This window comes from Heteronotia binoei, chromosome 14, assembly GCF_032191835.1.
Source record: "Heteronotia binoei isolate CCM8104 ecotype False Entrance Well chromosome 14, APGP_CSIRO_Hbin_v1, whole genome shotgun sequence".
Taxonomy (NCBI): Eukaryota; Metazoa; Chordata; class Lepidosauria; order Squamata; family Gekkonidae; genus Heteronotia; species Heteronotia binoei.
Window position 1 is genome coordinate 61,129,045 of NC_083236.1, and position 15,718 is coordinate 61,144,762.

Genomic DNA, 15,718 nt, shown 5'->3' on the forward strand with positions numbered 1-15,718 from the left:
TCAAAAGCAACCAAATTGTTACTTTGGGGGTCACTTTTGTTATTGAGTAACATAATAAAGAAAACATCATGAAACAAATACCTTATAAACCAGCAGTGGCCAGACTTGCTTAACATAAGAGCCACATAGAATAAACGTCAGTTGTCTGAGAGCCGCAAGACACGAATGTCAAATGTTTGAGAGCTGGGAGGGGGGGAGTGGAGGGAGAGGTGGAAAGAAAGCAACTTTAACTTTAAATGCCTTCTCCAAGCCGCTGGCTGACTTGGCTTGGAGAAGTGATCTAACGAGACAAATGTCTTCTCCAAGCCAGACCGATGGGGTTTATGGGTGCTTTGAGAGCCACACAATATGTGTGGAAGAGCTGCAGTTTGGCCACCCTTTTTATAAACTAATAGCGTTTAAATCCAAATCTGTTCTCATTCCCAAGCTGTTTACTGCACTGGCGGATCTGGGTGAGTGCAGCTGTAGGAGAAGGTAATGAATGAACAGAGAGAGCTGAAAGTTACAGCAAACAGTGCTCGCAATTTGGAAATAAACAGACAAGTGGGAGTCTTCAGACACAGACAGGGCAGTTCTTGCTCAGAAACAAGGCTAGCTGTTTTAGAACCCCACAACTTAAGAGAATTTCAGATACGGCGCCTCTTTTTCTTTGTGTTGGCAACATAAGTGCAGCTGTGAATTCTGCATGGATTCCAATTCCTGTTGCGCTCTTCAGCCAAAACTCTAGAGCAGGGGTGTCAAATGTGTGGCCCTGGGGTCAAGTCAGGCCTCCAGAGGGCTCCTATCAGACCCCCAAGCAACTGGCTGTTGTCTGCTTTCTTCTCCCTCTCTCTTGCTTTCTTCTACATAACAGCTTGCTTTGAAAGACTTGCTCAATCACATAGGAGCTACAGAGCAAAACCTCTGTTTTCTCCATTGGCTGAGGCTCCTCCCTTGGGGAGGAAGGGAGGAGGGAGAGCTTGCTTTGCCAGGCTCTCTCTCAAATTGCACAGCAGAGCTAGTGAGCTAAGCCTCTCTTCCTTCTATTGGCTGAGGCTCCACCCCTGCTCTCGAGTTCCTTTGTGTCCTTATTTTTGGTGTACGCCCAGAGCAGTGAAAGGAGAGGACATGGCTGCCAACAGGAAGGGTGTAGCTAAAATCTTGGCCGTTAAACTTGACTCTCTCATTTCCCAGGCTGTCCTGTTGGGACTTCTTCTGCTCCCGCTTCGGGGGTTGGGGATGCTGCTGGTTTTACTCATGGCTTGGCCCTTTGCCTTCCTGGCAACTTGCAGCTGCCGTAAAGGAGGTGTGCCTCTTGTCGGGTGGAAAAGGTAAGAGTCCCATTGGGGATATGCGGGTAGGGGAGTCTGAATGTCTGTCTCTAGGGGAAGATCAAGATGGGTGGCCATGTTGGGCTGTCTGTAATGCTAGAAAAGATCAAGAGTCCAGCAGCAGCTTAAAGGCTAACAAAATGTGTGGCAAGGGAAGAGCTTTTGTGAGTCACCCAGGAAAGCTCCCAGCCTGCCACAAATTTTTGTCAAGCCTTTAAGGTGCTGCTCTTGGTTTTTTTTCCATGTCTATCTTTGGTTGAATTCAGATGGCCTATTTGGGCCAGCCCAGGAACTCCCCATAGCCAGAGTTAAATTGGGCGGTCAAATCACACATTTGGGTCCTGCCTCGCTCCCGCTCTTACGTTGTCCTCTGGCACCTTTCTGCTCCCTTAAGAAAAAGCTACCACTTACTAAGTGGTAGCAAATCTCCCAAGCACCTCCCTGCCATCTGAACGACCAGGGAGCAGCAGGGAAGCACCTCCCATGCGCTCGAGCGGTCTGACCACCCCTCCAGAGCGCATGCAGCCCATCACTCTTCCAGCAGCAGGGCATATGCTGTCTTGACCACCCAGGGCTCATCAGACTGTGCTGTAAACTCCAAGAGGATTGGTTATATCAGGGAGTGTGGCCTAATATGGAAAAGAGTTCCTGCTACAAAAAAAAAGAAAGCCCTGGATGAGGTTACTGAGGTGAGGTTACTGAGTGGCAGAGGAGATCCCTCTGTGGCTTGGACCCTTGGCTGGTTCCTCAGCTCATGGTGGTTGGCTAGTGTTTAAATAACTTTAGGGGAGGGACGGTGGCTCAGTGGCAGAGCATCTGCTTGGGAAGCAGAAGGTCCCGGGTTCAATCCCCAGCATCTCCACTGAAAAAGGGTCCAGGCAAGTAGGTGTGAAAAACCTCAGCTTGAGACCCTGGAGAGCCGCTGCCAGTCTGAGTAGACAAGGCTGACTTTGATGGACCGAGGGTCTGATTCAGTAGAAGGCAGCTTCATATGTTCAAATAGGGTTGCCAGGCAACTGGTGTGGGGGAGGGACTTATCCAGAGCAGCAGGGAGGCCCACCTAACGTACAGTATGTGACCCGGAAGTGATGTCATCACATCTGGAGTGTCAGTATTTGGGCAAAAACCAAGTGGTAAATTTGGCTTTTACCACAGAGTAAACAAATAAGTGCATGGCCAGGAGGGAGGGTCAAGAACCCCGCCCTCCCTTTTTCATTTTCCTTATTACTCAAAAAATTAAAACAGTGGCGCGGCGACACCAATAAAGCAAAAAAAGCAAACAAAAAAAAAGAGCTTAAATTAAATATAGCAGGTATAAAGTTCTCTTGGAATTTCTCTGCTCTTTTGCCAGTTAATTGAAAACGGGAGGCCGGGTTCTATTAAACTTGGTCACCGTTGCTGGTGAAGGCGAGGAATGAAGATTAAAAGTTAGTTTGGACTGGGTGCCGATAAAGGTGCTGAACAGAACTGGAAAAAAAAATGGTTTTGCTACAGGAAGAGGTAACATTTTCGTCTATTTGGTAAGAGATTGGTGGCTTTGGCAAAGGAGTCGGGGCAGGAGGTCAACCACAGACCAATTGCTTAAAAGACTTTTTCTCAAACCTTCCCCATTCTGAGGTGAGAGCTCCAGACAGAACATGCCAGGATGCCATTCTAGTGGTCTGGCCCAACTCCCAGGGACAAACACTTCTTTGTATTGCTGCACCTATTCAGTGGTTTCAGCACATAAAGTCACCAAATGTTGGTTTCTGCTTTACAAATACCTTCAAACAAACTTCTCCTGGCTGATGTATCAGGAGATCTCAGGTCCTGAGGTGGCTACAGGAGCAAGCCAAAGCAGGTCTACTCAGAAAACAGTCTTGTGCTTATGGGTGGGGTTTCCTTCCAGGCAAGTGTTCTTAGGATTGTCCCATTAGAGACTGGGTCACACACAGGGTACAATCTCACCAAAGTTTTGGCCTGACCAAGCCATGCCTCCCATCCAGATTGGTGTAGTGGTGAAGTGCGCAGACTCTTATCCGGGAGAACCAGATTTGATTCCCCACTCCGTTTGCGGCTGCTGGAATGGCCATGGGTCAGCCATAGCTGTTGAAGGAGTTGTCCTTGACAGGGCAGCTTCTGGGGGAGCTCTCTCAGCCCCACACACCTCACGGGGTGTCTGTTGTGGGGGAAGAAGATACAGGAGATTGTAAGCCACTCTGTCTCTCTGATTCAGAGAGAAGGGTGGGGTATAAATCCAATATCTTCTTCTTAAAGAGCCAGTTTGGTATAGTGGTTAAGTGTGCGGACTCTTCTCTGGGAGAACCGGGTTTGAGTCCCCACTCCTCCACTTGCAGCTGCTGGGATGGCCTTGGGTCAGCCATAGCTCTTGTAGGAGTCGTCCTTCAAAGGGCAGCTGCTGTAAGAGTTCTCTCAGCCCCACCTACCTCACAGGGTGTCTGTTGTGGAGGAGGAAGGTAAAGGAGATTGTGACTGCTCTGACACTCTGAGATTCAGAGTATAGGGCGGGATATAAATCCAATATCATCATCATCTTAATGTGCACAATCACATTATATAGAGGTGAGCAAATCTCTGAATAACATTGCCTGGAGAGAAAGGGAAGGCCTGCCCCTCCACCACCACTACTACTATTTCCTTTCCCTCCTCTTCTTCTTCCTGAGAAAGTTCTGTCTACTCTTGCTGGCAGCAGGGCACACAGCTGTTGCTACTGTCTATACTGTCTGGGGAGTCCTTTATTTTACATTTAAAATTAGCCATAGAGACGTTTGTACTGAGCTGTGCTCCAGCTTCATGGCTCTGATCCTTGTCCCTTTCTCTTTCTAAGGTCCGTCTCAAACACCAGCCTCAGGTTCTTGGGCCGTGCCTTGTTCTTTGCCATGGGCTTCCGTGTGAAAGTGAGAGGCAAACCAGCCAGCCGCGCGGAGGCGGCCATCTTCGCCGTAGCCCCTCACTCCACCTTCTTTGATGGGATTGCCTGCGTCCTCGCCGGGTTGCCCTCCATCGTGTCGAGGACAGAGAACCTCAAGGCACCTATCCTCGGCAGTAAGTGTCTTTGCAGTGGGCAGCTGCGGTTGAACAGGAATATGGGCTTTTGTTAGATTTTGTGCTTATTCCTCGTGCTCTCAAAGTGTTTGACATAACTTTTAATTGGAGAGCCAGTTTGGTATAGTGGTGAAGTGTGCGAACTCTTGTCTGGGAGAACCGGGTTTGATTCCCTGCTCTTCCACTTGCACCTGCTGGAATGGTCTTGGGTTAGCCATAGCTCTCGTAGGAGTTGTCCTTGAAAGGGCAGTTTCTGGTAGAACTCTCTCAGCCCCACCTACCTCACAGGGTGTCTGTTGTGGGGGGAGAAGATATAGGAGATTGTAGGTGTGTGGGCTCTTATCTGGGAGAACGGGGTTTGATTCCTCACTCCTCCACTTGCAGCTGCTGGAATGGCCTTGGGTTAGCCATAGCTCTCGTAGGAGTTGTCCTTGAAAGGGCAGCTTCTGGTAGAGCTCTTTCAGCCCCACCTACCTCACAGGGTGTCTGTTGTGGGGGGAGAAGATATAGGAGATTGTAAGTGTGCGGGCTCTTATCTGGGACAACGGGGTTTGATTCCCCACTTCTCCACTTTCAGCTGCTGAAATGGTCTTGGGTCAGCCATAGCTCTTGTAGGAGTTGTCCTTGAAAGGGCAGTTGCTGTGAGAGCCCTCTCAGCCCCACCCACCTCACAGGGTGTCTGTGGGGGGGGCGGGAAGAAGACATAGGAGATTGTAAGTCGTTCTGAGTCTCTGATTCAGAGAGAAGGGTGGGGTATAAATCTGCAGTCTTCTTCTCATGGTGTGTGTGTGTTATCTTTGGCTGTCTGCTTCTCATTTCCCTTTAAACCCCTTCCTGTGATCACCATAACTTGGTTGTGATTGACAGCACGTATGAACAGTCGTGAGGATGACTTGGAAGGGAGACTTTGCAGAGGAAGGCAATGGCCACCCACTTTTGCTTCTTCTTCCCCCCCCCCCCCCAACTTTGACATTTTTATTACATTTAACAAATAACATACACACATGACTCACATTACACAAAGTAAAACTGGGGGCGTAGACCGCGGAATACATTGCAAACTTATATAATTTAGATACATGAACTTTGTTTCTGTCCTGACCCAAATCATGCATTAAACATTTAACCCCTTTTTACACTATATCCTTATTTTTTTCCCCCATAACCATTCATAGAGTAAGTTCCATTTTCCTGCTGTCTGTTTATCAGTCTCTTCCCTTAGCATATCTGGCAGGGTATCTCCTTCAGCTAAATCTAAAACCATTACTGTCACATCATCCATTGTTGGTATAATTCTTTATTTCCATTGTTTAGCCAATGCAATTCTTGCAGCCGTTACTATATTCAAAATCTAGGCCACCTCTGCTTCTCACTTGCCTTGAAGGCCTCTGGCTGGGGTCCGTTCTTGAATGGAAGACCACCAAGAAAGACTCTGCAGAGGAAGGCAATGGCCAACCACCTCACTTGCCTTGAAAGCCGCTTGCTGGGGTCAGTTCTTGGATGGGAGACCACCAAGGAAGGCTCTGTAGAGGAAGACAATGGCCAACTACCTCTGCTTCTCAGTTCTCTTGAAACCCCTACCTGCAGTCACCATAAGTGGGTTGTGATTTGACAACACGTGTGCACAGATGTGAGGGTAGCTTGAAAGGAAGATCAGAAAGGAAGGCTCTGCAGAGGAAGGCAATTGCAAACCACCTCTGCTTCTCACTTGCCTTGAAAGCCCCTTGCTGGGGTCAGTTCTTGGATGGGAGACCACCAAGGAAGGCTCTGCAGAGGAAGGCCATGGCCAACCACCTCTGCTTCTCACTTGCCTTGAAAGCCCCTTGCTAGGGTGAGTTCTTGGATGGGAGACTACCAAGGAAGACTCTGCAGAGGAAGGCAATGGTCAACCACCTCTGCTTCTCACTTGCCTTGAAAGCCCCTTGCTGGGGTGAGTTCTTGGATGGGAGACTACCAATGAAGATTCTGCAGAGGAAGGCAATGGTCAACCACCTCTGCTTCTCACTTGCCTTGAAAGCCCTTTGCTGGGGTCAGTACTTGGATGGGAGACCACCAAGGAAGGCTCTGCAGAGGAAGGCAATTGCAAACCACCTCTGCTTCTCACTTGCCTTGAAAGCCCCTTGCTGGGGTCAGTTCTTGGATGGGAGACCACCAAGGAAGGCTCTGCAGAGGAAGGCCATGGCCAACCACCTCTGCTTCTCACTTGCCTTGAAAGCCCCTTGCTGGGGTGAGTTCTTGGATGGGAGACTACCAATGAAGATTCTGCAGAGGAAGGCAATGGTCAACCACCTCTGCTTCTCACTTGCCTTGAAAGCCCTTTGCTGGGGTCAGTACTTGGATGGGAGACCACCAAGGAAGGCTCTGCAGAGGAAGGCCATGGCCAACCACCTCTGCTTCTCACTTGCCTTGAAAGCCCTTTGCTGGGGTCAGTACTTGGATGGGAGACCACCAAGGAAGGCTCTGCAGAGGAAGGCATTGGCAAACCACCTCTGCTTCTCATCTGCCTTGAAAGCCTCTTGCTGGGGTCAGTACTTGGATGGGACACCAGCAAGGAAGGCTCCGCAGAGGTAGGCAATAGCAAACCGCCTCTGCTTCTCACTTGCCCTAAAGCCCCTTGCTGGAGTTACTGTAAGCTGCTTGCGACTCAGTGTCATTTGTGTGCATATAGAGGTGTTCTCTTTGATGCCCAAAGTTGGAACATCATCTTGGACTGCTGGTTTCAGGGTTGTGACATATGGTGACGAATGGATGTGGTTACTTGATTTTTGTGCAGATGCTGTTCTGATTATACAAGGTCCAGTTTTTGCTGTACATCTTTTTCACTGGTGATGAATCTGCAGTGGGCATCTCCTACCTCTCTCTTTCTCTCTCTCTGGATAAACATCTGGAGCAGAGGACCATCAGTGGCTCTTAGCCACAGTGTATTGTTGGAACTCTCTGGGGCAGTGATGCTCTGTATTCTTGGTGCTTGGGGGGGCACAGTGGAAGGGCTTCTAGTGTCCTGGCCCCACTGATGGACCTCCTGATGGCACCTGTTTTTTTTTTTTTTTTGCCACTGTGTGACGCAAGAGTGTTGGAATGGATGGGCCGGTGGCCTGATCCAACATGGCTTCTCTTATGTTTTTATGTCTGGGGCAGTGATGCTCTGTATTCTTGTGCTGGGGGCGCACAGTGGGAGGGCTTCTAGTGTCCTGGCCCCACTGGTGGACCTCCTGATTGCACCTGGGTTTTTTGGCCACTGTGTGACACAGAGTGTTGGACTGGATGGGCCATTGGCCTGATCCAACATGGCTTCTCTTATGTTCTTATGTCTGGGGCAGTGATGCTCTGTATTCTTGGTGCTTGGAGGGGCACAGTGGGAGGGCTTCTAGTGTCCTGGCCCCACTGATGGACCTCCTGATGGCACCTGGGGGATTTTTTGGCCACTGTGTGACACAGGGTGTTGGACTGGATGGGCCAGTGGCCAGATCCAACATGGCTTCTCTTATGTTCTCCCTCTCCCCTCCACAAAAAAGGTAATAGAAATGTCACCATTAAAATGGACACTGATCTTTTGTATAAATTGTATGTCAATGATATGCCATGCAAAAAGGGCATATAAAAGCTGCAAAGTAAACCAGCGCATTAGGAATAGCCTCAATATACAGTATGTATAAAAACACCCTTATGGCAGTGATTTTTGTATTTTAACAGGAATTCTTCAAGCACTTCAGCCCATACTGGTATCCCGCCTGGACCCTGATTCTCGGAGCAACACAATCAATGAAATAAGCAGGCGCACAACTTCCGAGGAAGAGTGGCCGCAGGTATCATCGAGTGTGGCGTGGAGCCAGGGTGATTAGAGTGCTGGACTCAAACTGGAGGCCGTGGTCCACGTCCTCACTTGGGCCAATAACTCTTTCATAGCTTCACTGACCTCGCAAGGTTCTGATGAAGGTCCGCTGCAAGAGGAGAAAGTTATGCACACTGCCGTGAGCTCCTTGGGGGAGAGGGTGGGTTAATAATGAGGTATAAAAGGCAAACTGGAGGTCTGCAGCAGAAAAGGAGATGAGTGGAAATTATGTTAAAACGATGCATAGGGCAGAGAATCTGAGTAGTTTCCACATACACACACCCGCCCCTCCACAATGCAAGCCAGTTTGGTGTAGTGGTTAAGAGTGCGGACTCTTATCTGGGAGAAGTGGGTTTGATTCCCTCCTCCTCCACTTGCATGTGCTGGGATAGCCTTGGGTCAGCCATAGCTCTTGCAGGAGCTGTCCTTAAAAAGGCTGCTGGTATGAAAGCTCTCTCAGCCCCACCCACCTCACAGGATGTCTATTGTGGGGGAAGCAGATAAAGGAGAGAGAAGGGCGGGGTTTAAATCTGCAGTCTCCTCCTTCTCCTCTTTATCCGTTGATTTTATTAGTTACCACTGAGTATCATGGGAGAGGAGGAAAATGTTTCCTCCTCTGTGCAGCCAGCAGAGTGACCTTGGGTCAGTCCCAGTTCTCTCAGAGCTGTTCTCTCCAGAGCAGTTCTCTCAGAGCTCTCTCAGCCCCACCTACCTCACAGGGTGCCTGTTGTGGGTAGAGGAAGGGAAAGGAGATTGGAAGCTGTGCTGAAACTCCATGTGAAGGGCAGGGTATAAATCCAATCTCTTCTTCTAATGCTAGAAATTGGGGGCACCCAATGAAATGAAGGGCTCTCAGGTCAGGGAAGACGGGGTATGTGGTGGGGGGAGATCTGAGTGATGGATCTCATCCAAATCGGGGAAATAGTTTCAGGACAGACAAAGGGAAATTCTTCTTAAATCTCAAGCAGGGATGGCTTTAGGAAGGGGCAGGGCTTTTATTGTAGCAGGAACTCCTTTGCATATCAGGCCACACCCCTGATCTAGCCATTCCTCCTGGAGTTTACAGTAGGCCCTGTACGAAAAGCCCTGTAAGCTCTTGGAGGATTGGCTGCATCAGGGGTGTGTGGCCTAATATGCAAAGGAGTTCCTGCTACAAAAAAAAAGCCCTAGGAAGAGGTCAGACAGACTGATGAAGAAGAGATCCACCAATGGCTACTAAAGGGAGCCTCTCTATATAGAGCCAAGCAAACCTCTGAATACCAATGTCTGGAGAGAAGGGGAAGGCGTTCCCCTCTGTGTCCTGTTCCTTTGGCCCTCCAAGGCAATCATTTCATTGCTGTGTGCAACAGGACCCTGGGTTAGATACTTTGGCAGGCTCTTCTTATGGGAATGAGAAACTTTGTTTGGATCCAACCCTAAGTTTTTCGCAGTGGGACAAATAGCTCCCTGGAGTGATCTCAGGTCAGGGAAGACGGGGTATGTGGTGGTGGGGGGAGATCTAAGTGATGGATCTGATCCAAATCAGGTCCTGAGTGCTTTGGAGGCATGGAAGCCCGTGCCCATTTTTTTTGTTGTTGATATGGCCCAGGGACATAACAATTGAAATTTCAGTTACGTCCTGACTTCAGATCTCCAGGGTCCCAATATCTGCTTCTGCGGTTCCTTTTAATACGAGAGGGTTCAACCTGAGACCTTAATAGTGCATTGCATGCAGTGTACCCTTCTCCTAAGCCCCTAAATCAGGGGTGACCAATCTTGCTTAACGCAAGAGCCACATAGAATAAACGTCAGCTGTTGGAGAGCCACAAGACATGAACATCAGATGAAGGAAGGAAGGAAGGAGGGAGGGAGGGAAGGTAAGGAAGGAAGGAGGGAGGGAGGGAAGGTTAGGAAGGAAGGGAGGGAGGGAGGGAGGGAAGGTTACGAAGGAAGGGAGGGAGGGAGGAAGGAAAGGAGGGAGGAAGGAAGGTTAGGAAGGGAGGGAGGAAGGAAGGGAGGGAAGGTTAGGAAGATTAGGAAGGAAGGGAGGGAGGGAAGGTTAGGAAGGGAGGGAGGGAGGGAAGGTTAGGGAGGGAGGGAGGAAATAGATGGGGGAGGGAGGAGAGAGGTGGGAAGAAAACAACTTCAAATGCATTCTCCAAGCTGCCACTTGGTTTGGCTTGGAGAAGTGATTCAAAGAGACAAATACCTCCTCCAAGTTGTCCAATAGGGGGGGGGGGCTTCAGGGACCACATAATCTGTGTGAAAGAGCCACGTGCGCTCCCGCAGTTTGGCCACCCCTGCCCTAAATAAATAAATAGCTTGAGAATATATCCCTTGGCTGCTGTGCCGAAGGAATCTTTCCCGCCTTGTCCGTTGCTGCACAAAGTATCATGAATTAAAATGTTTCAACAGGATTTGCCGCTTTGGGTGTGTGTGTGCGTGCCAGAGTTAAGTTTCATGCAAAATGTATGTCCCCTTTCTTTCTTTTTCCTTCCAGATATTAGTTTTCCCAGAAGGCACTTGCACAAACCGTTCATGCCTGATCACTTTTAAGCAAGGTAAGGGCGATCTTGTCTTATTGCCCCAAAGCTGAGGGAAGCTTTAAAGCATCGGGAAGTATAATTAACATGTGGAATTCACTGCCACAGGAAGCGCTAGTGGCTGCCGTAGAATCATAGAATCACAGAGCTTGAAGGGGCCATACAGGCCATCCCTGACAAGTGTTTGTCTAGCTGCTGCTTAAAAGACTGCCAGTGAGAAGGCGTAGACAACATAGAGGGGACTGGAGATACATCTGGAACCAGGGCTGGCTCTGCCACTAGGCAAACTGGGCAATTGCCTAGGGCATAAGCCTTCTGGTGCGCCAAATTGGGCACCTCCCCATGTGACTTGGTGACATTATCAGTGAAAGGGGGTGCCAGAAGACGTTAGCCTTTCTAGCGTGCCAGATAGTCTAGGGCCAGCCCTGTATGGAGCAAAGGTCCATCAATGGTTGTTAGCCACCAAGTGGAGATGGAACACTCTGTCTGGGGCAACGATGCTCTGCATTCTTGATGCTTGGAGGGGCTACAGTGGGAGGGTGTCTAGTGTCCTGGCCCCACTGATGGACCTACTGATGGCACTTGGGTTTTTTTTGTCACTGTGTGACACAGAGTATTGGACTGGATGGGCCATTGGCCTGATCCAACAAGGCTTCTCTTATGTACTTCTGTGACACAGAGTGTTTGACTGGATGGGCCCTTGGCCTGATCCAACATGGCTTCTCTTATGTACTTCTGTGACACAGAGTGTTTGACTGGATGGGCCCTTGGCCTGATCCAACATGGCTTCTCTTATGTTCTTATGTGACACAGAGTGTTGGACTGGATGGACCATTGGCCTGATCCAACATGGCTTCTCTTACGTACTTCTGTGACACAGAGTGTTGGACTGGATGGACCATTGGCCTGATCCAACATGGCTTCTCTTACGTACTTCTGTGACACAGAGTGTTGGACTGGATGGGCCCTTGGCCTGATCCAACATGGCTTCTCTTATGTTCTTCTGTGACACAGAGTGTTGGACTGGATGGACCATTGGCCTGATCCAACATGGCTTCTCTTACGTACTTCTGTGACACAGAGTGTTGGACTGGATGGGCCCTTGGCCTGATCCAACATGGCTTCTCTTATGTTCTTCTGTGACACAGAGTGTTGGACTGGATGGACCATTGGCCTGATCCAACATGGCTTCTCTTATGTACTTCTGTGACACAGAGTGTTGGACTGGATGGGCCCTTGGCCTGATCCAACATGGCTTCTCTTATGTACTTCTGTGACACAGAGTGTTGGACTGGATGGCCCATTGGCCTGATCCAACATGGCTTCTCTTATGTTCTTCTGTGACACAGAGTGTTGGACTGGATGGACCATTGGCCTGATCCAACATGGCTTCTCTTATGTTCTTCTGTGACACAGAGTGTTGGACTGGATGGACCATTGGCGTGATCCAACATGGCTTCTCTTATGTTCTTCTGTGACACAGAGTGTTGGACTGGATGGGCCATTGGCGTGATCCAACATGGCTTCTCTTATGTTCTTCTGTGACACAGAGTGTTGGACTGGATGGGCCATTGGCCTGATCCAACATAGCTTCTCTTATGTTCTTATGTCCAGGGCAGTGATGCTCTGCATTTTTGGTGCTTGGGGGGCTATAGCGAGAGGGCTTCTGGAGTTCTGGCCCCACTGGTGAACCTCCTAATGACACTTGGGTTTTAGCCACTATGTGACTGGATGGGCCATTGACCTGATCCAACATGTCTTCCCTTACATTCTTATGAAAAAGTGTTGGTCACCTCTAAACATTTTTGTTTAATCAAGACCCCAGGAAATCCCTCATAACAAAAGCTGTGGGTTTTTTTGTTTAATGCACTGTTTTGTAAGTTGCTAGTTTGCCAGATGGAGTGTAAAACTCTTCTCCCGTTAAATTTCTGGCATAATGCAGTATTAATCTCCAGGCTTAGATGGGCTGGTTATGACCCGAACTCAGAGCAGTTCCTCGGAATCCTTGAGGGTTTTGGGGTACAGTGGCTGGCCCTGTGATGGCAACCTGTGAGAAATTCTTGGCCGGTGGAGAGTTATGAAACGGCATCTGCTACAACATCACAACATCCTTTCTGGCTGTGTTAACTGGAAGTGTCGCGAGCCGCTCTAAGATTCGCTTGAAACGTAAAGATGTTATGGCACTGGAAGGGTTTATTTTATTTTTGCTGATTTGTATTCTACCCTTGCCCACGAATGGGCTCAGGGTGGATAACAACAAAAGTTAAAACAATTAAAAACTACAAGCCAAAACCATAGGATACAACAAAACAAACAACATATCTGTCGCAGGCGGCCGTTTCCAATTGGGCACATTGTATATATCAGTACAACAGTAGGCCCAGAGGTGGAATAATAGATTAGAATAGCCACACAATATGTGTGGAAGAGAGCCGCAGTTTGGCCAACCCTGATCCAGTGCGTAGATGGGAAATATTGTGGGAACCTCATGCGCTATGCCTTGAACTCAGTGTTGGAAGAAAGCTAGACTATAAGTGTGAGAAAATGAATGAAAAGCAGCATGGGGCAGATGTAGGTCCCCATTCCGTAGGCCAAATTCTCATTGTGGTGAGAATCCTTTCTCTGAACTGGACAGACCTCAGGTCTTGCGTGTCTGAATATTCCACTCAAAACAGTTCCCCGCACATGGAAACTCTCACATCAGGGAGAAGAGTTCGAGCTTAGTCTTCCTCCTGACATGCGGGTTTTCGATGTGCATGGATCTTTTGGGGCACATCCTCCAGCTCATTTGCTCATAGGGTCCCCCTTGTGCATTCTGCACAGACCAAACTGGGAACTGTCTGTCTCAAATCTTCTTAATAGAAGACGAAGAAGATGATATTGGATTTATACCCCGCCTTCCACTCTGAATATCAGAGCGGCTTACAATCGCCTTTATCTTCCTCCCTCACAACAGACACCCTGTGAGGTGGGTGGGGCTGCGAGAGCTACGCGGCTGACCCAATGCCATTCCAGCTGCTGCAAGAGGAGGAGTGGGGAATCAAACCCGGTTCTCTCAGATTAAGAGTCTGCACACTTAACCACTACACCAAACTGGCTCCCAATACATCGTTCCCCTGAGCAGCTCAGGGTGGTGGTGCACGGCTCTCCTTTCCCCCCATCCAATCCTTACAACAACCCTGTGAGGTAGCCTACACTGAGATTAACTGACTGGCCCAAGGTCACCCAACCAGCTTCCATGGCAGAATGTAGATTTGAACTCAGACCACCTAAGTCCTAACCACTACCCCACATCACCATGTAGGCCTGAGAGAATGTAAGAGGCAGCAGACGTCAGACTTGGTTTCACGTTGTTGTCGTTCCGATTCGTTTTCAAATAATTTAGTTGAGAATGCTAAAATTAACTCATACTGTGTGATAGATTGGTTCTCCAGGAATGGTCCAGGTAACTTCTCCCCATCATGGTTTGCCTGTCCGCTTTAACAAAAAAACACCCCTTGTATTTCTAGGCGCCTTCATCCCAGGAGTTCCAGTTCAGCCGGTGGTGATCCGATACCCAAACAAGCAGGTATGTTTTTCAGATTTTTTTTTCCAATTAAAGTGATCACTTAATGGCCATTTCATCTTGTGGCATTCTTAGCAGAACCTCCAGTCCGCCTAAAGCAGCTTGAAAAATGCTTCTCTGCCGTTGGACTCAATCTGAAAGTTTTGCCTGTCGTGGTAGCGGCCTAGTCTTGGCTTGACGCTGAATTTTACAAGGGATGGACTAGCTGACAGAAGCCTGTCTAGCAGACTTGTTCTCGCTCTGTTCGGGTCGCCAGCTCCAACTGCCCCATGAGCCTGCCGTAAAAGAAAACTGGGAAGAGGCTGTGGTCTAAAGCAGGGGTCCTCAACCACTGGGCCACGGACCAATACCGGTCCGTGGCCTGCTAGCAACCGGGTCGCAGAGCAGCCCCGGACTAAAGAGGTAGCACAGCTTTGCTCCAAGGCTGCCTTCTCTTGCAGGGGAGGCAGCCTTGGAGCGAGGCCACACCATCTCTTTTGTCCGCCCAGGTCCCGGGCCAGCAGAAGGAGCAACACAGCTGTGACTTTTGCATACCCCTCATTTATAGACCTCTACCGATCAGCTGATCAGTGGGGGTCTTTAAATGGGAGAGGGAGGCAGAAACAGTCCCAGTCTCCCCCCCCCCATTTAAAAAACCTCATGGTGGGCGGGGGGGCAGCCTGGGGTGGCACTGCCTGCCCCTGGTCCATGAAAAAATTGTCTTCCACGAAACTGGTCTTTGGTGCCAAAAAGGTTGGGAGTCATTGGTCTAAAGAGCAGATTTTCAGCGCTAGCTCCTGTTTGAACTGAAGACCATTGTCTGCAAAGGGGCATCTGGCTGTTCTTTCTCACATCATTTTACTTATCAAAACAGGCCTATCACTCTACCAATTTCCTCCAGTTTGGAGAGCCAGTTTGGTGTAGTGGTTAAACGTGCGGACTCTTATCTGGGAGAACTGGGTTTGATTCCCCACTCCTCCACTTGCACCTGCTGGAATGGCCTTGGGTCAGCCATAGCTCTGGCAGAGGTTGTCCTTGAAAGGACAGTGCTATGAGAGCCCTCTCAGCCCCATCCACCTCACAGGGTGTCTGTTGTGGGGTGGGGGGAGGAAGGCAAAAGAGATTGTGGTAAAGCATCTGCTTGGGAAGCAGAAGGTCCCAGGTTCAATCCCCGGCATCTCCAAAAAAGGGTCCAGGCAAATAGGTGTGAAAAACCTCAGCTTGGGACCCTGGAGAGCCGCTGCCAGTCTGAGAAGACAATACTGACTTTGATGGACCAAAGGTCTGATTCAGTAGAAGGCAGCTTCATATGTTCATATATGTTCATTGTGAGCCGCTCTGAGACTCTTTGGAGTGGAGGGCGGGATATAAATCCAATATCATCTTCTTCTTCTTCCTTCCCAAGTCCAATAACCTTGTAGCTTTTGGTTGAAACCGTGTAAAGGAAATGATTATTATTATTATT

General features: G+C 49.1%; 1 protein-coding gene across 1 annotated transcript in view; it reads left to right on the forward strand.

The window, feature by feature from the left end:
• Positions 1–15,718, forward strand: part of LPCAT2 (lysophosphatidylcholine acyltransferase 2) — a 71,191-nt gene that overhangs the window by 18,450 nt on the left and 37,023 nt on the right. The window contains exons 2-6 of the mRNA XM_060253779.1: positions 1,174–1,310; positions 4,138–4,355; positions 8,049–8,161; positions 10,667–10,727; positions 14,219–14,277. Of these exons, the coding sequence (XP_060109762.1) occupies positions 1,174–1,310; positions 4,138–4,355; positions 8,049–8,161; positions 10,667–10,727; positions 14,219–14,277 (588 nt within the window). The remainder of the gene's footprint in view (positions 1–1,173; positions 1,311–4,137; positions 4,356–8,048; positions 8,162–10,666; positions 10,728–14,218; positions 14,278–15,718) is intronic.